We start from the raw sequence: 22445 nt of genomic DNA on the forward strand, positions 1-22445 counted from the left end.
ACTGCCATGACCTCAGCATCTGGAAAATTCCCCCTGTGTGTGTGAGAGAGAGAGAGAATTAGCCAGGTCCTGACCACTTTGTCAGCCCCTCCAGGCGCTCACTCTGCACACCACCCCACTCGGCACTTACTCCTGTGCCAGGCTCCCAGTAGGAGCTTAATAACCAGGAGAGAACTTTGCCGAGTCACTGGGATCCAAGGCCGGGAGCCCAGATTTTGGAATTCTTGAACCACCCACCCTCGACAGCTGGGCCCTGAGCACCCTCCCCGCCCCCCATACCGAATTCAGGGACAAAGGCATGCACTAATCCCTATGACGAGCCTGTGGAGGTGTTCCTGGTGCGGGCCTGGGCCCTGGGCCCCTGCATTGAGGCAGGTGACGATTGAACAGCTGAGTGTGTGCTGTGGGGAGTGGGGAAGAGAGCCGTGGTTCCTGAGTCAACCCTAGTGACCCTGTTACCCAGCAGTTCTGCTGCTGTCCCGAAGAGTTGAAAGCAGGGGCTCAGGCAAACACGTGTGCACCAGTGTGTATTAGCAGCGCTACTCACGATGGCCAAATGTTGGCGGCAATCAAGTGTCCATCAACTGATGAATGGAGAAGCAGACGTGGCACATCCAAAGGATGGACTATCACTCAGCCATCAAAAGGAACGAAGGCCTGCTACACGCTGCAACCTGGATGGGCCTTGAAAGCATTATGATAAGGGGAAGAAGCCAGACAGAAAAGGGGATATATTATGACTTTATTTATATGAAACATCCAGCATGTACATCCCTGGAGACGGAAAGCAGGTGGTAGCCAGGGGTGGGAGAAGCGGGAAGAGGGGGTGACTGCTTAATGGGGACAGGTTTCCTTTTGGGGTGGTGGCAGTGTTCTGGAATCAGTGCAATATTTTGAATATACTCAACGTTGTTGAATTGTACCCTTTAAAAATGGTGAATTTTATGTTATGTATATTTTACCATGACTTTCAAGAAAAATAAGGGGCCAAGGAGGCAGGAACTAGTCTGAGAGGGCAAAGGAAGCCTTTGGGTGCGCTGCAGGAGGCTGGCAGGATGGAAACTTGACCTCCGTGTACAAACCCTTGCCATGGCTACAACCCAGCTAACCTCGGGGACAGCAGGTCCCGCCAGCTGCGCTCTCTCCAGCACTGAGTTTAGGAAATTGATTCTTCTCACAGCACTTTTGATCGATCCGGTTTGCAGAAAGTGGCTATGGCTATCACACCACTCTCCGCAATGGGTTTTTTTCCATCTGTTTCTTGCTCCAGAGCAGAGAGAGGGGACGTCTCCAGCCGGGCCCACGCTGACCGAGGGGGGCCGCCTCCCGGGCATTCCCAGCAAAGCCCTCCTGTCAGAAACTTTGCTGCAGAGAAATGAGGCGGAGAAACAGAAGTGAGTAGGGGAAGGACAGATGGGCCTCTGCTGCCTCACCTGGCCGGGAGGTGGGACCAGGAAAGCCGCCCCTGCCCCAGACATCTGGGGAATCCAGATGCGTGTTGGAGAGGGAGGCCTAGGTCTGAGCTCCGTCTCCGCAGCTCAGTGGCCGGCTCTGGGCCGGTCATGTCACCTCTCTGAGCTTCAGTCTCCCCATCCGGAAAAGGGAGGTAATGGCGGTATATCAGTCGGAGTTCTCCAAAGAAACAGAACCAGGAGGATTTTTAAAAGTTAACTCAGAGATGTAGTTCAAGGACTTAAACCACACAGTTGAGGCCGGCAAGTCCAAATGGGCAGAGCTGCCGGCAGGCTGGAGACCGCCAGGCAGGCAGGGGCCAGTGTTGCAGTCTTGGGGCAGAACCCCTTCCTCCGTTTTGTTCTTAAGACCTTCTTGGATGGGTTAGATTAGGCCTGCGCACACCATTGAGGACATCCTCCTTTGCCACTGGCCGCTGGGTGTAGACGTTAACTACATCTACAAAGTGCTTCGCAGCGACACGTACATGAGTGTGTGATTGTAGCCCAGCCAACACTGAGCATCCCCGGGGGTATCAACGCCTGGTCAGCCGTGGGAGTGAAACGAGGTGACTCCTGCCTGTGCCTAGCAGGGCGCTCACCGCGGGGAGCAAGTGCCAGTAAACGGTTGTCTGTACGGTTGGTGCAGGGGCAATCGTATCTGGATTCTTGAAGCATTTCTAGGGCAGTTCTGTGGTGGTCACTACAATTACCCTTTTGTTTATTCACTTATTCATTCATTCTACATATTTATGGAGCCACCTACTATATGCAGGTCACCGTTCTAGAGACACGGCCGAGAATGTACAAAAGCGCTCTGCCCTCCTAGTGTTTACTTTGTAGTGAGGAAGACAGAAATGAATAAGAAAAATAACAAATAGTGTGTTAGATGATGATGATAAGGGGTGTGAGGAACAAAGCAGGGGAGGAGGGGGGTGAGAAGGAGGGCTGACATTGTCCCCGTGGAATGGTGGGAGAGGCCTCACGGAGAAGGGGAGCAGAGCCCTGAGGAGGCAAGGAGTGAGCCTTGCAGGTATATGGGGAAGGGCATTAAAAGCAGAGGGAACAGCTGGTGCAAAAGGTCTGAGGCTGGAATATGGCCGATGTGCTTCAACAGCAAGGAGACGAATGTGGAGTGAGCGGGATGGGTGGGGGTGGAGCAGGACATAAGATCAGAGGGAAAGGGGGCTCCTTCCCTGGAGTCTCTGACCCTGAAGATGCAAGGCCCAGGCTTTGCCTCAGCCCTCCACCAGTCCAGGTAGTCTCTCGTTCTCTGCCTACATTCCACTGAGCTGGGTCCCAGTGGGCAGGACCAGCACCCCAGACTCTTGCCAAAGGGAGGGGAAAGTGCCTCCCCAGGGGCAGTAACAGTACCTGACGGTGTTGAGTAACACGCTGGGTATGCCTTACAACACCCCCTGGAGCAGACCCCGGTCAGAAACCACTTCCTAGACCCAGAGACTGAGTCCCAGAGAGGCGAGGTTGCTGGCTGCTGTAGGCCCCCAGAAATGCTGCCAGAAACTTAACTGGGCCAGCCATAATGAGGCCACATATAAGCAAAAGAGCAGGGCAGCTAACTTCCTGAACGTCGAGTTTAAGGACATGTGCTGTGTTGTGTGGAGGTGTGGAGATCAGAGGTGCCGGTCACAGAGAGAGGGCAAGGGGCTGGGAAATGGTGGGCCGGTCAAGGCCCATCCACACAGCCGTTAGCAAAGCTGATGCAAGCAGCCCGGTGTTTCCACAGGGGCCTTCAAGAAGTACAAATCACTTTGGCAGCCAGACTGGGGGAGGCAGAGGAAAAGATCAAGGTCCTACATTCAGGTATGTATGTGGCACGTGACCCTGGCCCTGTCAGACCAGGAGAAGAGGGGGCACTGACACTATGAACACAGGCTTGGGTGTTTTAGAATCGGGACTGCAAGAAGGGCATTTGGGAAGGGGAAGGACAGGCCTACATTATCCAGCGGGGGTCTGAGCCCTAGTCCCTGGAAGCCATACTACTGTGGAGAAAGGGTTTCAGATAGAATTAACATAGGGGTGGCAAACGTCAATCCTTCAGCAGCCCAGAATACAACCAAACTGGTCAGGTTAGGGAATACAGTAGGGAAGGGTGGGGTCTGGGGCAAATTGGAGAGCCCAGCCTTATCTAAAGAGGTGGCCACTGCTGAGCACCAGCCAGGTACTGCCTTATGACCCAGTGCAGCCAGTCCCTTCAATTTCCTACAGAAATCAGAAATCTGGAATTTTCTGAGAACCCCCTCATTTATTATAATACTCATATGCTTATATCTATTGAATTTGTTACTCCCGTCAGGTCCAGACCTTGGGGTGGCTGAGCTGTGGGTGGGTGGTCCTACCCTGGTCCTGGAATGACCTAAGGGTGCCAGTGGGTTCATACCCAGGCCATGGGACACAGCCCTCAGATCAGGGTCCTCTGAGATTTATAGGGTCATCTCATCTGCCCTCCCCACATGCCTCTCGCCAGCTTGAAGTTCCTCTAGGGTCAGGAAACACTACCTGTCACCAGTTCTAACCAAAAAGAAAGGTCTTCCCTCACTACCCTGGACCTTATTCTGCCTTCCAGGCCCTGCAGCAGTGGGTTCCACCTCCCTGGGGGTGGGCGGCCTCACCCTGGCTCTTTACTTTTCCCAGCGTTGAAGGCCACACAGACAGAGCTGCTGGAGCTGCGGCGGAAGTACGATGAAGAGGCAGCATCCAAGTAAGTGAACACCCTGCTGAGGTCTGCCTCCTCCCTCTGACCCTCCCAGGCATGCCTCCTCTTTCTGACCCTGCCTGAGGTGCCCATTCCATTAAGCACCTTCTGCTCCCCACCCGCTGGGCACTGCTGTGCCATTTATGCTCCACAGACTTGAAATGACATTCTGGGTCGCAGGCTGAGCAGGGTCTACTGGGCAGGGCCTGTGCTTCACCCCAGTCTCCTGGAGCTGTCCCTGCTCCCCAGCTCCACAGTCCAACCCTCGGGGCTGACTGTCATTCACTTAAGTTACTCTGTATGCTGTGTCCCTTCAGGATTTAAGACGTCACTTATCCCACAAACATTTATTTAGTGACTACTGTTTACTCAGTGCTGTGCTGAGTCCCTGGAGGAAACGTTAGAACATGGCCCTGGCAGACACTGACTAATGTGCCGTGATAAATCCATTCATTCGCAGGCACTCCTGAGCATTTACTGTATGCCTGGCAGTGTTCTGGGCACACGGTGAATGCTCTGAAGGGAAGAGCCAGGAACAGCAAGAGGGAATAACTGGGAGGGGTGGTCCTGTTAATCCAGGGTAGTCAGGGAGGACTTCCCTGAGGAGATGACTTGCAGAGTGAGACCAGCAAAGTGAGCAGGAGATGGCCCCATGAAGAATGCTGGGAAGGGTGCTCCAGGCAGTTGGAAGAGCTTGTGCAGAAGAGGGTCCTGAACAAGCATAAAGCCCACGTATGGCTTTTAGTCACTGAATGCTCCCCAACCCCAGGCAGAGGGGCAACCAAGGTGGAAGACGCCAGTCCTGACCCCCCAAAATGCTGGGGGGAGGAAGGGAGCAAAATAAATAAATGACTACCACAGGGGTAGTTGAGAGAGGGCTCCGGGACGGCACCTGGGAGCTGGGTTTTGAAGCACAGGCCTGTTCTCTTGAAGTGGGCACTCCAGGCGGAAGGCATAGCAGTGGCGAAGGCCGGGAGGTACAGCTCTGTGGGCAGCTTTAGAGCAAGGCCCCTGGGAGGGATGAGAGGCCAGGCTGCTGTGCTGGGGCCCCATTCCCATTTCCTTGCAGCCTGGGTTCTTTCCCCCAGCCTGGTTTCTCTGGTAGGAAGGGTGGAAGGCAGCCTCTCTAGGCCTCCACATCAAGACCCTTGGGTTCAGGCAGGGGCTGGGGACATCAGAATGGGCAGGGGTCCTGGCAGTGGCCCGAATCCCTTCCTCAGGGCCTCATCTTTCTGTCTCAGGGCAGATGAAGTCGGCCTGATCATGACCAACCTGGAGAAAGCTAATCAGGTGAGTAGTTGTGTTCTGGGGCTCGTTCCGCACATGGTGGGGGGCTCGGCCAGGCTGGGAGGACAGGGCTACGCTCAACTGGTATTTACTGAACCACATGCCATGCAGAGTGCTGGGGCCGGGAGATGTCTGGGACCCTGAGCCCCCCGGGGAGGGAGAGCGAGGTGCAGACAGAACACTGAGAAATAGGACGATCCAGGCAGCAGCAGTCAGGGAAGGGGCTCCTGACCCAGACTTGGGTCAGGGAGGACATCCTGGAGGAAGGGCCTGGGCAGAGGCCTGGAGGCAGCCCACACTGCAGGCAGCAGACCTCCCCAGGTGTCTTTGGGCAGCAGGAGGGAAGCAGAGCAGTGTCCCGTGATCCCAGCCTGCAGGTACCTGTCTCCAGGCCACGTTGGGACGTGGGTCTCTCCCAGCCAGATTGAATGAGACCAGGGTTGATGACGAGAAACAAGCCTAGGGCTGCTTCTCTCCCTCCCTCCCCACCTGGGGTCTCCTCCAGCCTCCTCACTTGATCCCAGCCATGCTGGCCAGCACCAGGTGGACCCAGCCTTCCCTGCAGCCTCATCTTCTAGTCCCAGCCCGAGTCCTTGCCAGCCCTTTAGTCTCTCGCAGTCTCAGTTTTCATGTTTATAAACGGGGCTCCTTATCCTGCCTCCCTTTGACTTCGGATCTGGTGAGCAAAGCTGGGCAGGACTCGGAAAGGCAGTGAGGCGTGGCCACGTGGGCCCAGTCTGAGGTTCTGTGGGCCCCCACACCTCTGCCGCAGCTCGGGGCATGGCCAGGAGGGGCTAGCCATGTGACAGGGCAAGGGGGCATTTCCCTGGGGGCAGTTGAGGAAGGTCCCCAGAGGAGGTCACTGCAGCTGGGCAGATGCTCCAGGCTGAAGGCACTGCAGAGGCGTGGCCTCCTGCAGAGGAAGCCTGGAAAGGAACAGCACTTCTGGGTTACTTTTTGGAATAGGTAGTCCACTTACATAGTTCAAAACCCAAAAAGGCTCCCAGAAAGCTCCGTCTCCCCCCATGCCGATAGCAGCCTCTCCTACCACTTCCCCACGTCTCCTTCCAGAGTTATTTTTACTCTTTTTTAAAACAAAAACAATAGCATACTGTCCATACCCCCCTGAACCTTAGCCTCTACTTCTTAGAGCTCATTCGTGTTTGGATATAAAGCAGTTCCTTCCGTTTTACTGTGGTGGAGTATCACACCACGTGATGCACCATCCTCTAACTCAGGAGACAGTAAACTCACCATAAAGGATCGGAGACCAAGTAATGTCAGCTGTGCGAGTCCCTGTCACACTGTTCCGTTTGGCCATTTAGAACAAAAGCATAGACAGTATGGGAGCAAGTGTGCGTGGCTGTGTACCAGGACAACCTTACTGGCAGAAACGGGCAGTGGCTGCAGTTTGCCGACCCCGGCTCCCCACCGGTCCAACCAGTTCCCCTGTTGATGAGCATTCGTGGTGCTTCCAGCTCTTCACCACCATCACCAACACTGCAGTAAATAACCATGTATGGGTAGCGTTCATGCGTACCCGAGCCTCTATATCGGGTAAATTCCCACAGTGGGATTGCTGGGCAGAGTATCTGTGTATTTGTAATTCAGCGGATGTGGCCAAACTGCCCTCCACAGGGTCATGCCTCCAGCAAGGCAGAAGAGTGTTCGTCTCCTGGTAGCCTCACCAGTACCGTGTGTTGGACTTTTGGATCTTTGCCAGTCCGATCAGCTAGAGAAAAGGGACCTTAGAGTAGTTTTTTTGTTTAGTCCTCACCCAAGATGTTATTGATTTTAGAGAGGGGAAGAGAGAGAAAGAGAAACATCGAATGGCTGCCTCCCGTATGTGCCCCTCCCTACTGGGGATGGGATTCACAACCCAGGTGTGTGCCCTGACTGGGAATCAAACCCGCAGTCTCACAGTGTGTGGGACGATGCTCCAGACAGCGGAGCCACCCAGCCAGGGCGGGAAATTAGAGCAGTTTAAATGGGAAGCACTTTTTTTAATGTTTATTTTTTCTGATTAAAAAATTAAAACCTGCTCAGTATAGAAGTATGGAAAAGAAAACAAATGTCACTGTACTAAGTTTTTAATACTCCAAATGTGAACAAGGGGATTCTGGAGCAGAGCAGATCAGTATTATTACTTATGTAGCAATGACCCTGCCAGGTCACCCCAGTTCTGACCCGGGGTGATGAGATGAAACCTGAGGTCACCCTGCTCATGTTTGTGCTGTGGGCAAGGGACCCCTTAACCAGGAACCTGGGTAATGAGTTGGGAGAGGGGCCTCCTGAGAGCCGGGGATGGATTGATCTCAGGGGTGTCAGGAGGGCAGGTGCTGGGTTTTTAGCATTTGAAATGCAGTGTTTCTCTCAGGGGAAGGTAATAAGACCATGAGCTGCCAGCCTAGCTTTGCGACCCAGGGGATGTGTCCACAGCCTGGGTCTCATCCCCCCTTGAACCACAAACACATACCTTCTGGGAGGTGAGTCTCTGGAGTCCTCGAGCTTGTCAGTCATAAACTGACTTCCTGAGCTTGTCTTTCAGCCCAGATGCCAAGTTTCAGTCACATTTGCTACAAAAACCCTAACTGAACAGAAACGAAAATATTTTCTCTGCAACTGCACACCCCAAACAAAACTGACTCGAGCCTTTTCTGGAACAAGGCAGGAGACCAATAAATAAACAAATAAACAAATTATTAAAAATGAATGAACAAAATGGGCCAGTGGACGTGTGTGGCTCTCTGTGTATACGGAGTGGGCACAGCTTCTTGATTGCCGAGATCAGTGTGTAAGATAAACATAATCACTCGGGCCTGTGTCCCCAGCGGAGGGTAAAAATAAAGCTGCAGCTGTTCTAATTTTTCACATCATGGCTCAAGATCTCACTTACCCTGTTGATGTTAGCAAAGTTAACCAGTTACTGACACACTTCTGTGTCAGGCCCCAAGCTAAGATGCTCGATGAGTTGTGTTTTACCAAGTCACTTGCTTAAAAAACAACCGCAGGAGATAGTTGCGTTTATAATCCCCATTGTGCAGACAGGGAAACTGAAGCTGGGGAGATGAAATCTCTTACCCAAGGTCACACAAGCCAGGCAGTGACAAAGTACAGATTTCTCTCCAAAGCCACGAGCTAGGTTGTTAACATTTAGATGTTTCCACCCAAGTTTTTATTTTTTTTCCTCAAATGTTTGAAGAGTTAAGATCCCCCAGAGACCCAATTAAATAAACTGCCTCTTTCTGATTTAGAAATATGTCAACACGCCTCTGCGAGAGATAGGTTTCATTTCCCCTATTTCTCAGGAAGAAAACTAAGGCCCAGGGAGGGGAAGTGACTTGCCCAGTGGCCTATAGCAGCTTGTGGGCTGGGACACCACCTCAGCCGATGCCCCATCCAGGATTCCACACCAGGTGGCCTGGGAGCTGGAGACAAACTGACCTTCTGACCAGAGCAGCCCGAAGTTTATGTGACAGACAGAAGTGGCCTGGAAGGGTGTGGAAATGTACCCGTCCCAACGAGACAGCATCTCCCCTCGCCGTGGTGGATGGGGGTGTTCTGACTCCTCTTGGAATCCCAAGAACCCTGGGGGAATCAAAAGTCAAGTCCAAGGTCCAAGTCCCAAAAAGTAGGTCCTGGACCCTCTGAGTCCTGCCTGCCCAGCCTGTGCCTGAGACGGTGTAGGGAGTTGGTGGGGGGCCCATGTGTGACGGCCAGTGAAGCCCCACTCACCTCTTAACCCCGTCTCTCCTCCCCCCCCCCCCCCCCCCCCCCCCCCCCCCCCCCCCCCCCCGCCAGAGAGCTGAGGCTGCCCAGCGGGAGGTGGAAAGTCTTCGGGAACAACTTGCCTCTGTCAACAGCTCCATCCGCCTGGCCTGCTGCTCCCCGCAGGGCCCCAGCGGGGTAAGGATGGTGGGAGAGCCAGAGAGAAAGGTTGAGAAAGACCACGTTTGTGGGTATGGATGTGTAGGTTGGTCATGTGTACCTATGTGATTTTGTACACATGGATGTGTGGGTCTCTCTATGCTCACAGTGCATGCAGTATCTGCATTGCCAAGGTCACTGTGTCCTTAAACATAATTACTACGACTTGCTTCACCAGCTAAGGGTAAAAATACAGCCCCAGCTCTTACAACTTTTCAAGCTCAAGCTTCTTCTACCCTGGTGAACAGTCCAGTATCTTCCTTTGAAGGTCTCCTTACCCCGAGTTGTCCAAAAATGCCATGAACCTACTCAGACCAAAGAGGATCATCATTCCTATTGCCAGATGCCTGCCCTGCAAGAGGGCAGGAGAGGGTGGGAAAGTGAATTCGATCAATAGAGCAGCGGTGCAGTTGTGGTGGCTACCACCAGGTGTCGCTGTTGGCCGCTGGCCTCACTGCTTGGTGTATGCATGGTATTCTCCCAGACCAAGAGCAAAGTGGGGACCACATACCAAGATCTGAAGTTAACGCTCATACTCAGCCATTGGTTCCCAAAACGTGCCGGGGTGATTCCAGTGTGGTTTCTCAAACAGCCACATACTACGAAGCACCCATCTTCTGTCACTAACCCTAAGGTCCCTGTGTTAAGCCTGGTTAGTGCATCTTTCTCTCTCCTCCTGGCTGGCATCCCTTTGGGGTCCTGGGGTAGTTTTCTCCCAAGGGGTTTTGTCAGAACCACCCCAACCTACCCTTCTGTCCATCTCTCTTCTCTCAGAAAGCCTTGGGTTTCTTGTGTAAAATGCTCTGCCTACCTACAGATCTCTGCATATGAGGCATTCGATTCACAACTCCTTACATAGTGACAGGTCCGCCCCAGGGTGGTTTGCTCTCTCTACCTGGAACCTGACGTGGCCCACATGATTTCTACCTCACCTGACACCCTGGGGTACAGGCCTGTATGCCTGTGTCCATCTCTCCGCTTGAATATTGGAATGAGTGTCTACTTGTGACCTTTGGAAAATGACTGTATCTTTAACCTAACTGTGCCTTGGTTTCTTCATCTGTACAAGTAAGACCTACATTATAGGATGTTGAAAGTATTACACGTAAAGTACCTAAAGTGGTACTTGACTCAGTCTATGTTCAGTAACTGTTGGATGCTGTGATGATGATGATGATGATGATGATGATGATGATGATGTCTGTATGTGCCTGGTGATGCCCTGATGCTGTGGATTTCTGTGTGAGCCCGTGTCAGCCTTAGTATTCAGGCAGGTATGTGTGTCAGCATGTGCTGTGTCTGGTAGGTGTGTCCCTGGAGGCAGGTGTATGTGTCAGGGGGCCCGATATATGCACGACACAGAGAGTGAACACAAGAGAGACTGAGAGAGCACAAGAGAGCCCATGAGGACGCCTAAGAGAGAATTCACTGATGGTTCTTAATTAAGCCCCGTGGAGCCCAGCAAAGGCCTATGCTAATCAGCCACGGGGAGCTTTGCTGGTTTGGGGGGTGAGCTTTTCTGAGTGGCGCTCGATGCTAATTAATTTAATGTGTTCATGGCATCCGCTTCCTGTTTTAATTGTCATTTATCTCCCTGGAAGAAGACCGGGGTTGGCAGTGTTTTGTTTTGTTGTTTTTATATTGCTTCTTAGATTCATTTGTAACTGAACTCACAGTCTGCCTGACTTGAGTTTCCCTCAAACAGCAACCTCTTCATCCTCATTCGGGACCAAAGGACCATTTCCTAAAACCCAGAGAAGCAGCAGTCAGGCTCGGGGTTTGCGGCAAATTAGGAGAAGGAAGGAGCCACCCCTAGTGTTGCCTGTGGCGGCAAGGCCTCAGGTCTAACCCTGCTGGTCTCTTTGCCTTTGTCTGTGCTGTTCCCTCTGTTGGGAACATCCTGTTCCTACCACTTCCTCACCCAGCTATTTCCTTTTTCTTGTTGTTCTTTTTAACAGATGTCTTATTGTATAATATACATAAGGGAAAGTGTACGTGTCATAAGTGTGCAGCACACTGAATTCTTAGAATAAACAAACACCATAACCAGCATCTAGATCAAGTAGAACATTCCTAGCCCTCAAGAAGCCCCCCTTGTGCTCCCATCCAGGGGCTACTCCCCTGATCTCTAACACACAGATGGTTTTTGCCTGTGTTTGTATCTGATCTTAATTGAATCACACACACACACACACACACACACACACACCATGGTATCTGGCTTCTTTCGCTCCATATTGTGTCTGGGCGAGTCGTCCGTGTTGTTTTGGAGTAGTTGCAGGTTATTCATTTTCATTGCTGCATAGTATTGCATTGTGGGAATATACCACAGGCCCTCGCTCTCTCGTTGGTAGACATGTGGAGGGTTTCCAGCGGGCTGCCGTGAGCATTCGTCCGGGTGTCTTGGTGCACAGGGCCTGTGTTTCTCCTGCACATATACCAACAAGTGGAAGTGCATATGTTCCCCTTTAGTGGCTGCTGCCAAACAATCTTCCAAATCCCTAATGTGTTCTTGAACTTCATTATGGTTGAGACACATCTTCCTCCAGAAAACCTTCCCTGCTTACTTTCCCTCCCACCTGTTTAGTTTCAAGAATAGAGGGAAAGGCATCCAGGCTGGAAGGTGCAGCCTGAGCAAAGGCTCAGAGGCCAGAATAGGAAAGCCACCAGCCTGTCGGAGGGGCCGAGTCATTCTGGGGCGCTCAGCACAGGGACTCGGGTGTGGGGAGGCCAGCCCTGCAGACCCTCAAAGCCCTGCTCTGTCCTCAGGATAAGGTGAACTTCGCGCTGTGCTCGGGCCCGCGGCTTGAGGCGGCCCTGGCCTCCAAGGATCGAGAGATCCTGCGGCTGCTGAAGGATGTGCAGCACCTCCAGAACTCCCTGCAGGAGCTGGAGGAGGCCTCCGCCAACCAGATTGCTGACCTGGAGCGGCAGCTCTCAGCCAAGTCCGAGGCCATCGAGGTAGGTCATGGGGGAGGAGGTGGGGCATCTCCAGGCAGGGCAGCCCAGGCTTACCATCTTTATTTGCTCCTCTAGAAGCTGGAAGAGAAGCTCCAGGCACAGTCCGACTATGAAGAAATTAAAACAGAGCTGAGGTACTAGGCAGAGTGAGGCTCCACAGACCCCCAGCACTCTTCCCTGGCTAGGGAACCCGGTGCGGGCAGCAAGGGCCCTCAGCCAAGTTCATCACCTTCCTTTCTCCCATCACATTCCACTTCGTGGTGTCCTTGCCTCCTTACCACTGGTACCTTGGGTGTCATGCTTGGTCCTTTACCATCAAGAGCTACCTAGAGGAGAACATGAAAGGCAGCCTTACTGGGGGTGGGGTGGTATGATGGTGGAGGGGAGGCAGGGAGGATGTGTTGATCACATAAGCTCAAGTGGCCGGTGTGGGGGTGGGAAAGCACAGCACCCCTCCTGGCCACATTGGCAGCCACTCACATGCCCACTCCTGACAGCCCCTGTTACAATGAACCCAGCGCTGTTCCGGGTCCAGGGGATGAGGGTGGTTGTTCTCGGCCAGGGAGGGTGAGCCATGGGAAGCACCTCTCCAGGGCCTTTGTCCGAGCCAGGAGGAGCCTGGCTGGCCTCACTGTCTCCACTTTCCCTGGCAGCATCCTGAAAGCCATGAAGCTGGCCTCTAGCACCTGCAGCCTCCCCCAGGTGAGCATCCCTGCCACTGTCCCTGTGGGGCAGGCTGTCCCTGAGAGCCTTCCCTCAAGCAGGCCCTCTCAGCCTGGCCTCTCATCTCCTCAGAGCCTGGCCAAGCCCGAGGACTCGCTGCTCATGGCAAAGGAGGCCTTCTTCCCCGCACAGAAATTTCTGCTGGAGAAGCCTGGTCTCTTGACCAGCCCTGGTAGGCAAAGGGATATTCTCAGGGCTGAGGGGTTGGGTGGGGGTTGCCATGGGTCTCTGGCCTCCTCCATGCCCATGGACCACTGCTTTCCCCTGGGGCAGGAGGATGATGGGGAAACGGGGTGCATGCTGATCGAGCCCCTGCTGTGTGCCGGGCGCCGAGCCGGGCACCGTCCCTGGCTAAACCAGCTGGCAGCTGTCCACAGGAAGTACGCACACTCAAGGACATACCGCTCACTCAGGCCCCCAGAGGCTCCACTCAGCCCCAGGCCTTCCTGAGCAGTGGGATGAGGTCACGGGTCAGGGAGGGCATTCACACGGCACCGCATAGCAGACCCCTGCGGATGGCCTGCAGATGCTGCTCTCTCCAAAGTCACCTTCTCAGCCACTTGCCTCTTCTCCGTATGCAGTGACACCATGACTTTTAGCTGTGTGGCCCCAGCCAAAACTCTGCTACCTCCATTTCCTCACCTGAAAAATGGGGAGTGGGGCGCCAGTGATGGGCCCTACTTACAGGTGGGACGGGTGCCCGGAAGTGGGCCCTCCTGCTGGGTGGGGTTAATCCAAACTCCCCACTCCCAGCGAGGAGCTGGGCCTGTGACAAGTGTTCAGTTAAAGTTCTTCAGGGAAGGAGGGAGGGCTCCCAGAACAGGTGTTTGGACAAGGCCTTGAAGGGTGGGGATTTGAGGGTGGGGAGGGGCTGCTGGCAGACACAGCGTCAGCGCTGGACACCTATAGCACTTCCCCGCCCTCCCCTCCTTTCTCCCTTCTCCTCCCCCCTTCCTCTTCTCCCTGTCTCTGAATTTCTGTCTGTGTTGCTCTTTGTCTCTCACTGTCACTGTCTCCTCCTTTGCATCTCTGTCTCTCCCTCTGTCCCTGTCTTTTACTCTGTCTCTGCCCATCTCCCTTTGCCTCTGACTCTCTGTGTCTCTCATACATGATTTCTCCCTCATGTAATGTCTCTCTACCTCTCTTTCCCTGTCTGTCTCTTTTGTGTCTCTTTCTCTACGTGTGTATTTCTCTGTCTCTCTCTCCCCATCATCATCTGCTTCTGTCTTACTTGCTCTCCGTCTCTCCTCTCTCCCTCTGTCTGTCTATCTGTCTGTCTCTAGAGGAGGACCCGTCAGAGGAAGATTCCATCAAGGACTCTCTGGGCACGGAGCAGTCCTACTTGTCTCCTTCACAGCTCCCACCCCCGCCAGGGCCGGAAGACCCCCTGTCCCCAGGCCCCGGGCAGCCCCTGCTGGGCCCTGGCCTGGGCCCCGATGGCCCTCGGACTTTCTCGCTGTCCCCCTTCCCCGGCCTGGCCTCAGGGGAGAGACTATCAGGGGACGTGCTGCTGTCTAAGCACCTGGTGCCCCCGGCCGCCTTCAAGGGAGAGACAGGCAGCCTGCTGGTGTTTCCCCCGGCCTTCTATGGCGCCAAGCCCCCCACTGCCCCTGCCACCCCAGCCCCTGGCCCTGAGCCACCTGGGGGCCTCGAGCCGTCTGACGGTGGTGGGGGCAGCACGGCTGGGGCAGGGGCCGGAGCAGAGGAGGAGCAGCTGGACACGGCCGAGATCGCTTTCCAGGTGAAGGAGCAACTGCTCAAACACAACATTGGGCAGCGGGTGTTTGGCCACTACGTGCTAGGGCTGTCCCAGGGCTCAGTCAGCGAGATCTTGGCCCGGCCCAAGCCCTGGCGTAAGCTCACAGTGAAGGGCAAGGAGCCTTTCATCAAGATGAAGCAGTTCCTGTCGGACGAGCAGAACGTGCTGGCCCTCAGGACCATTCAGGTGCGGCAGCGAGGTGAGTGCCAGCCGCAGGCCTTTTCCCCAGCCAGGCCCGGGCAAGCAGCTGGCTGGGGCCTGAGAACACGGGCTCAGCCGCTTCCAGCTGTGTGGCCTGCAACAAGTGACTTTGCCTTCCTGTGCCTTACTTTCCACCTGTGTAAAATAAGGAGACACATTCTCTCTCCCTCCTTCCTGGAGCCTGTGGCTGCCCTTTCCTCCCCACCTGGCCCTCACAGGGCAGCTCAGTAGTAGTGGGAAAAGGCTGAGTCTTCGGGAGCTGCCCTAGCAGCTCCCCACTGAGCCTAGTTGGTACCTCAGAGCCTCAGTTTACCCATCCATTATGTGGCCTGGGTGACCACCAAACTTGCCAGACTTGATTTTCAGGCTAACCCATGCGAAGGACCCAAGCCTGACCTCACAACACCAGAGTTTGCCCCCAAGTTTGCCCCAGCTCTGCCCTTCACCGATGGGGCAACCTCAGGGAGCTCACTTGGGCTTCCTAGGCCTCAGCCACCCCATCCATCTGCCTCCAAGGGGGGTTATGTGAGTATAAAGCACATAGTAACTGCCTGAGGACTGCGAGCTGCGGCTGTGGCTGCCACCATTGTTGTTAGTATTTCAAGCCAGAGTCACTGGTAGGTCCACAGTATGTCACACACTAGCCCAGCCCTGGGCCTGCCACACGCACTCACAGTCTGGGCCTCACTCCCCCAGCCCCGGGACCAGGGGCCAGGCATGCACCCCGCCTAGCCCCAGGGACTCCCCCCCACATGCAGGTCCCCGTGACAGGTGCCCCCTTGCCTCTCCCAGGCAGCATCACCCCGAGAATCCGCACACCCGAGACGGGCTCAGACGACGCCATCAAGAGCATCCTGGAGCAGGCCAAGAAGGAGATTGAGTCACAGAAGGGGGGTGAGTGTGGTGGGCGAAGGCGGTGGCCTCTGGGGCCTGCTCTGAGTGGGAAGCAGGGCCTCAGCCCCTCATTTCCCATCATGCACCCAGAGGGGATTCCAACCTCTTCACCTCTTTCGCAGTCTGCAGCCAGGCAAGGTCTAGGCCTGGAAAGTGCTGGATCTGTGCTGCCTAGTACGAAGCCACTAGCCACACGTGTCTGTACCCATTCAAATTAATTAAAATTAAATAAAATAACTTATTTAGCTACACTGGCCACATCGCCCATGTGACAAGTGACAGCCGTATGGGACAGCACAGCCCGGACCGTCTCCCTCACCACACACTGGCAGCAGCGGCCTGCGTTGGTGGGTGTCCACCTTTCAGGAGGTCCCGGAGCAGTAATCACAGAGGAGCTGGCCGTACTCATCACGGCCTGAGCCTCACCCCGACTGCTGGTCCCCCTCCTTGCTCTGCACCTCCTGATTCCCAAGGAGACACTGGTCCGGCTTCCTCCTGCGTCTCAGACCACGACGTCCACACCTTCCCAGCCGGATCCATCTCCCAGTGCTGCTGTTGCCCTCGGACTCAGTGGCCAGAAACAACACGAATTTGTTATCTCACGGTTCTGGAGGTCAGAAGGTTAACTCCACCTCCCTGGGCTGGTCAGGGAGTCGGCAGGGCTGCCCCTTCCGGATGCCCCAGGGTAGAGTCTGCTCCTTACCTTTCCCAGCTCCTCGAGGAGGCCCACGTTCCTTGCCTCCTGGCCCCCTCCTCCATTGTGAAGTCCAGTATCCCAGTCTCTTCAAGTCTCTCGGATCATCCTGCCTCCCTCTTATAAACTCCCTTGGGATTATGTAGGGCCACCCAGATATCAGGATAATCTCCCCATTTCATGGCCCTTCACTGTAATCACATCAGCAAAGTCCCCTTTGCCATATAAGGTAACATATTCACCAGTCGCAGGGGCAGGGACTTGGATATCTTTGAGGGGCTACCTCTCACGAGTTCCAGAGCCACAAGCCAACTGCTGGGCATGTCCACCAGGATCCCCACTGGCATCTCAGACTCAATATGTCTGAAACGAAACTCACTGTCTTCCCCTGCCCCTACTCCCTCTTCAAAGTCACCAGCTCAGGGCTGGGAACCTGTCACAGACAGTGCAAAACCCAGAGTGAGGTGAAGGGCTACCCTTGACCTCTCACCCGTGGCAGCCATTCAGCCAGCCCATTCAGCCAGCCCATCCAGGGGACACTCACCCTCTTAAGAGATTTTTTCAAGCTTGTCCATCCCCCACCCCAGTTGCCACCAGCTTGTGAGCCACCATTGTCACTTGCTGGGACAGGTGTAAGAGTCTCTTTACTGGTCTAGGCCCCACTCCACCCGGACACCGGAGGGGTCTTTCTAGGGCACATACATAGTCATGTCGCGACTCAGAATCCTTCCATGGCTCCCCGTTGCCCTGAGGATGAAACCCCAGCTCTGCCACAAGGCCTCTGGTCTCCAGAGCCCTCCCGATCCCTCCATGCCTGGCATGTGGACGGTTTATATCCATGCTCATCCTCAACCCCTGCTGCCATTCTCCCCAGACCCCTGGCCAGCTCCTTGTACTTCCTGACTCAACTCAGAAGTCCGCTCCTCTAGGTGCCCCCACCCCGCACAGATGGATTGGTTACTGCCCCTCCTTGGATCCCCCCGAATTATATATATGCTTGGTGCAATGGAGCCAGTGTGCTTTGCTGCAAATTCTGTCTGGCCCTGGTGTTGATTAGCTGTGTGACCCTGGGCAAGTTTACTTAGCCGCTCTGTGCCTCCGTTTTCTCACCTGTGAAATGAGGACAGTGTTAATAGTTCTTAAGGTTGTGTGAGGGTCAATGAGATCAGGCCTGGCAAGCACTCAGCCTGGGACTTGGTGTATAGAAGGCGCCCCTGAAAGGTTAGCCCTTCTTACAGGTAACGTGACCATTATTATGTCTCTGTTCTTACATTTGTTCATGTTACAAATGACCCTGCTGATGCGGCTGTCCCTCTCACTGGTCTGGGGGCTTCTTGCAGCCAGGGACCGGGCTGCATCCCTGCACCCAGCACAGTGGAGCGCAACTTGGTTATAACACGGTTGCTGACTTAGAACAGGTTTCAGCGCTCCCACTCTCTTTTGCAGTGTCTGCTGCCCCCTGGTGTTGGCTCGGAGGGTGTGCATTCTGTGAATACCTCGGCAGGAAAGAGGGCCAGGTTATGGCCCCACACCCCTGACGGGGTCAGTGCTGAGCAGAGAGCAACTACCAGTCCCCCAGGGAGGGAATGAATGTGGCTGACTGCCAACGCAGGAGTTTTACTTCTGGGAACCGGAGGGAATGTGCCACGTTGGGCACAAGTCTTCCCTTTATCATTGTCACAACAGTGACAAACTAGAAACAACCTAAGTGCCCAGAGTTGGGGGATCAGGTGGTAAAGCAGAGGCGGTCCCTTCAGTGGGGCATGCCACCATTGAAGATAGGAAGGGAGAGACAGATGTCGATTTGTTACTCCACTTATTTACGCATTCGTTGGTTGATTCTGATATGTGCCCTGACCAGGAATCAAACCTGCAACCTCGGCGTATCAGGGATGACGCTCTAACCAACGAGATATCCAGCCAGGGCAAGAGAACTTTTAATCATAGGGGAAAATACTCACATGGACACAAAGTAGGGACAAGCCAGGCCATACTCCCACTTCAAGTATGATCATCCCATGCGTGGAGTTGGGAAACAGATCGAGGAAATACCTGGGAACATTTCCTGTGGTTTCCTCTGGGAGGGAGGTTAGAGGGGATCTTTTCATTTTCATCTTAACGTTTTACACTTTCTTAGCTCTCTATAATATGCACATACTATTTTTTTTTAATTGAGGTGAGTCACATAACAGAATCAACCATTGTAAAGTGAACAGTTCGGTGGGGTTTACCGTATTCACAATGTCGTGCAGCCACTACCCTTATCTAGTTCCGAAACATCTTCATCACCAAAAAGGAAGCATCGTGCCTGTTTAGCAGTCGCTCCCCGTTCCCTTCTTCCCCAAGCCCTTCTGTCTCCGTGACTGCCTATTGTGGGTATTTTGTATAAATGGAAATTATACAAGACGTGGCCTTTTGTGTCTGGCAGCTTTCACTTAGCAACATGTTTTCAAGACTTTTTTTCATGTTGTAGCAGGTACCTATGCTTCATTCCCTTTTGTGGCTGAATAATATTCCCTTGCTGTATTACTTTTTAATCAGAAAAGCAACAGAAATTATTTTTAATGGGGCTGTGGGACCCACCGGGCTGGAGGCAACACAACAGCGTTGATCTGGTATGGTCCAGGGGTGGGGAGACCCCGACGTGGGAGAGACCACTCATGGGGCAGAGGGAAGCATCATTCTATTGTTCCTTTTTGTTTACTAGTTTAAAAGATTTTTTTTTTCTAAATAACATATTATTTATTTTGCCTGTTTGGAGCTCTAAAGGAAGCAGATTATACCGTGTATCATATTCTGGAACTTGTCATTTTCATTCAAGATTCATGTGTGGCTTTACACAGTGACTTTCCTTTTATTGCTGTATAGTATTCCATTGTGTGTCCTTACCACTATTATCATCCACTCCCTCCTCTGTGGGCGTTTGGGTGTGTGCCATTATTCTGCTGTTACAATAAATGAAGCAGCCTCTTTTGTGTGCAGTAGTTAGTATCTTCCTTGTCTTCAAACATTTGCATAGGTGGATCAGAGCATATGCAAAAGAGAAGTCTTTTTTTACACTGCATTATCCCCATGAGTATTTCCTGAACATCTGCTAAAATCTCACTGTCTGCTCGTCTTAATGGCTGCCTCATAGTCTGCCATTGAGATGGACCATAATTTACTTACCCAATTCCCAGTTGGTGGACACAGAAATTGCTTCCAACATTTTTCCATCAGTATAAATACTGATGCTGTGAACATCTTTGTCCTTTAAGCCATGTCCTGATGAAGGGCCTCTGGCCACCTTGTCATCTACCCCTCAGGTGAGCCCAAGAACTCGACAGCCCCCATGAGTATCACCAACGGCACAGCGTCTGCCAGCACCTCAGAGGACGCCATCAAGAACATTCTGGAGCAGGCCCGCCGGGAGATGCAAGCACAGCAGCAGGCCCTGCTGGAGATGGAGGCAGGCCCCCGGGGCCGCTCAGTGCCTCCCTCGCCCCCGGAGCGGCCCTCACTGGCAGCCGTGAGCCAGAATGGGGCCCCAGCATGCGTCAAGCAGGAGGACAGCGGCAGTGGTGGGGGGACCAGCAGCAGTGCCACGCAGACACCCCTCACCGTCCTGTCCCCCGCCGCCTTTGTGCAGAGCATCATCCGGAAGGTCAAGTCAGAGATTGGCGATGCCGGCTACTTTGATCAACACTGGGCCTCGGACCGCAGCCTGCTCAGCCGCCCCTACACTTCGGTCTCGCCCTCACTCTCCTCTTCCTCCTCCAGCTACTCCAGCCAGCCCAATGGACGGGCCTGGCCCCGTGGGGAAGAGGCCCCCATGGCCCCTGAGGACGAAGCGGCAGGGGGTGAGGATGAGCCCCCCAGGCTGGGCGAGCTCAAGGCTGAGGGAGGCGTCCCCGAGTCAGGCAACGGCGGGAGGCTGGCCTACTACCCAGCATACGTGCCCCGCACACTGAAGCCCACCGTGCCGCCCCTGACCCCAGAGCAGTACGAGCTCTACATGTACCGTGAGGTGGACACGCTGGAGTTGACACGCCAGGTCAAGGAGAAGCTAGCCAAGAACGGGATCTGCCAGAGGATCTTTGGGGAGAAGGTGAAGAAGGTGCAACGGGGTAGGGAGGTGGCAGGAAGCCCAGGGCCATGGGACCGGCGAGAGAGGACCAGCTGAGGACCCAGCCCCCAGTGCTTGTAGTCTGGACAGAAGCGTGTATGGGCGAGAACAGGGCAAAAGCAGGATTTGAACCTAAGTCCATATGACCACAAAAGTCCGTTTTCTATAAGTAGCTGCCTCTGGGCTGTGTGGAGAGGGGAGGGCCACGGGCAAGGTATTCAGTTCTGTGGTGTTAGGGCAGTGAAGCATGTTCATCTGGTTAGGAATAACCACTGAACCAGACCGCCTCCTCCGGGATGCTCCCTCCCTCCATCCATCCAGCCACTGAAGGGGTTAAGGTTCATTCAGCCCAGTCAGGGGTCTCCTGATTGGTGGGTGCCCCTGCAACACCAGTGGTTATGTAGTTTTTTTAGCATCACCTCTGCCCAGGCAGAGGAGCAGGCAAACAGTCAGACAAGCCCAGAGAAGGGAGAAGTGACCTAAGTGGGAGACACAGGAAAGCTTCCTGGAGGAGGGGACCCGTGAGGGGTCTCAACGACTAGGTCGGATTTTTACGTGCGGGGAAATCGGAAGGGCCACTGCAGGTGGGGGTACAGCGCAGGCACAGAGCAGGCACCTGGGAAATGAAGAACAAACGGAGGCAGCCCCGGCCTCTCAGGGAACAGAGTGAACAATGGTGCCTAAGGGTATTGGGAGGACAGGGGAGGTGATGACCTGTGTCCCTGGGGCCTGCTGACCTGCCTGTTCTGCCCCACCATCCCCAGGTGCTGGGCCTGTCACAGGGCAGTGTGAGCGACATGCTGTCCCGGCCGAAGCCATGGAGCAAGCTGACTCAGAAGGGGCGGGAGCCCTTCATCCGCATGCAGCTGTGGCTCTCGGACCAGCTCGGCCAGGCCATCAGCCAGCAGCCCAGCGCCTCCCAGGGTGAGTGCCCACGGGGCTCTTCTGAGGGGTGCTGCCAGCCCCTAGAACCCTCATTCTTCGGCCCGTGCATCTGCTTTACTGCCCACACTTGCCACTCTCCCCGGCCCTGCCATCCGGCCACCGTGACTGACCCCCTGGAAGACTGCAGTGAGCTCCTAGCTGGTGTCCCTCTGCCCCGTGCATCCTTCCTGCAGTCAGCAGGATGCATCTGTCAGTGGTTTCAGAGCAAATGCAGAAAATAGTGTGCATTTGGAGCCCCAGCCTCCAACCCCCTGTCAGAATCGCTGATTGAGGTCTTTTTCCCAGGGACCCAGTGTGCACCCCCAGAATCCTTCGCACACGGCCTTGAGCAGCTGTTATCCATCCATTAATGGCACAGGCAGGGCAGGGCTTGGACTTTGCCTTGATGAGGAAACTGAGGCTCAGAGAGTTGCCCAAAGTCAAAGGCCCTAATTGTGGAGAGAAGGGGCAGGGGCAGACTCTGGGGAGCCCAAGTTCCCTCCCCGGGATGCCTAGTGGGCAGGCCTGTCCAGGCCCTGGAGAGGTACCCGCCCAGGCCATGAGTGGGCATGACTTCAAGAACAGGACATCTGATCTGCCACTGAGACCAGAGAAAGAAAGCCAAGGAGAGGCTGGACTCTGAGTCCCGGGACTCAGCGCAGTCAGTCTGTCCATCTGTAAGGTGGGCGTCAGTCCATAGGACCAAACCACATCTCAGGTTCACAGAACTGAACCAGATGGACAGGTATGCACAGGAGTACTGCCTGAAACACAACATCTAGCAACAAAAGCGTAGGTCCCCGTGG

The 22445-nt window shown here is 54.4% G+C and overlaps 2 protein-coding genes across 2 annotated transcripts in view; one reads left to right on the top strand and one right to left on the bottom strand.

The window, feature by feature from the left end:
* The window catches only part of PHETA1 (PH domain containing endocytic trafficking adaptor 1), a 256756-nt gene that overhangs the window by 209539 nt on the left and 24772 nt on the right, over positions 1–22445 (bottom strand). The gene's annotated exons all lie outside the window — the stretch shown is intronic.
* The window catches only part of CUX2 (cut like homeobox 2), a 221020-nt gene that overhangs the window by 187850 nt on the left and 10725 nt on the right, over positions 1–22445 (top strand). Inside the window, exons 6-18 of the mRNA XM_053928512.1 lie at positions 1271–1394; positions 3196–3272; positions 4104–4170; positions 5406–5454; positions 9253–9357; positions 12148–12339; positions 12415–12473; positions 12993–13041; positions 13135–13234; positions 14346–15020; positions 15815–15916; positions 19916–20697; positions 21480–21639. Of these exons, the coding sequence (XP_053784487.1) occupies positions 1271–1394; positions 3196–3272; positions 4104–4170; positions 5406–5454; positions 9253–9357; positions 12148–12339; positions 12415–12473; positions 12993–13041; positions 13135–13234; positions 14346–15020; positions 15815–15916; positions 19916–20697; positions 21480–21639 (2541 nt within the window). The remainder of the gene's footprint in view (positions 1–1270; positions 1395–3195; positions 3273–4103; positions 4171–5405; positions 5455–9252; positions 9358–12147; positions 12340–12414; positions 12474–12992; positions 13042–13134; positions 13235–14345; positions 15021–15814; positions 15917–19915; positions 20698–21479; positions 21640–22445) is intronic.

The sequence above is a fragment of the Desmodus rotundus genome, chromosome 7 (assembly GCF_022682495.2).
Source record: "Desmodus rotundus isolate HL8 chromosome 7, HLdesRot8A.1, whole genome shotgun sequence".
In the NCBI taxonomy this organism is placed as follows: domain Eukaryota; kingdom Metazoa; phylum Chordata; class Mammalia; order Chiroptera; family Phyllostomidae; genus Desmodus; species Desmodus rotundus.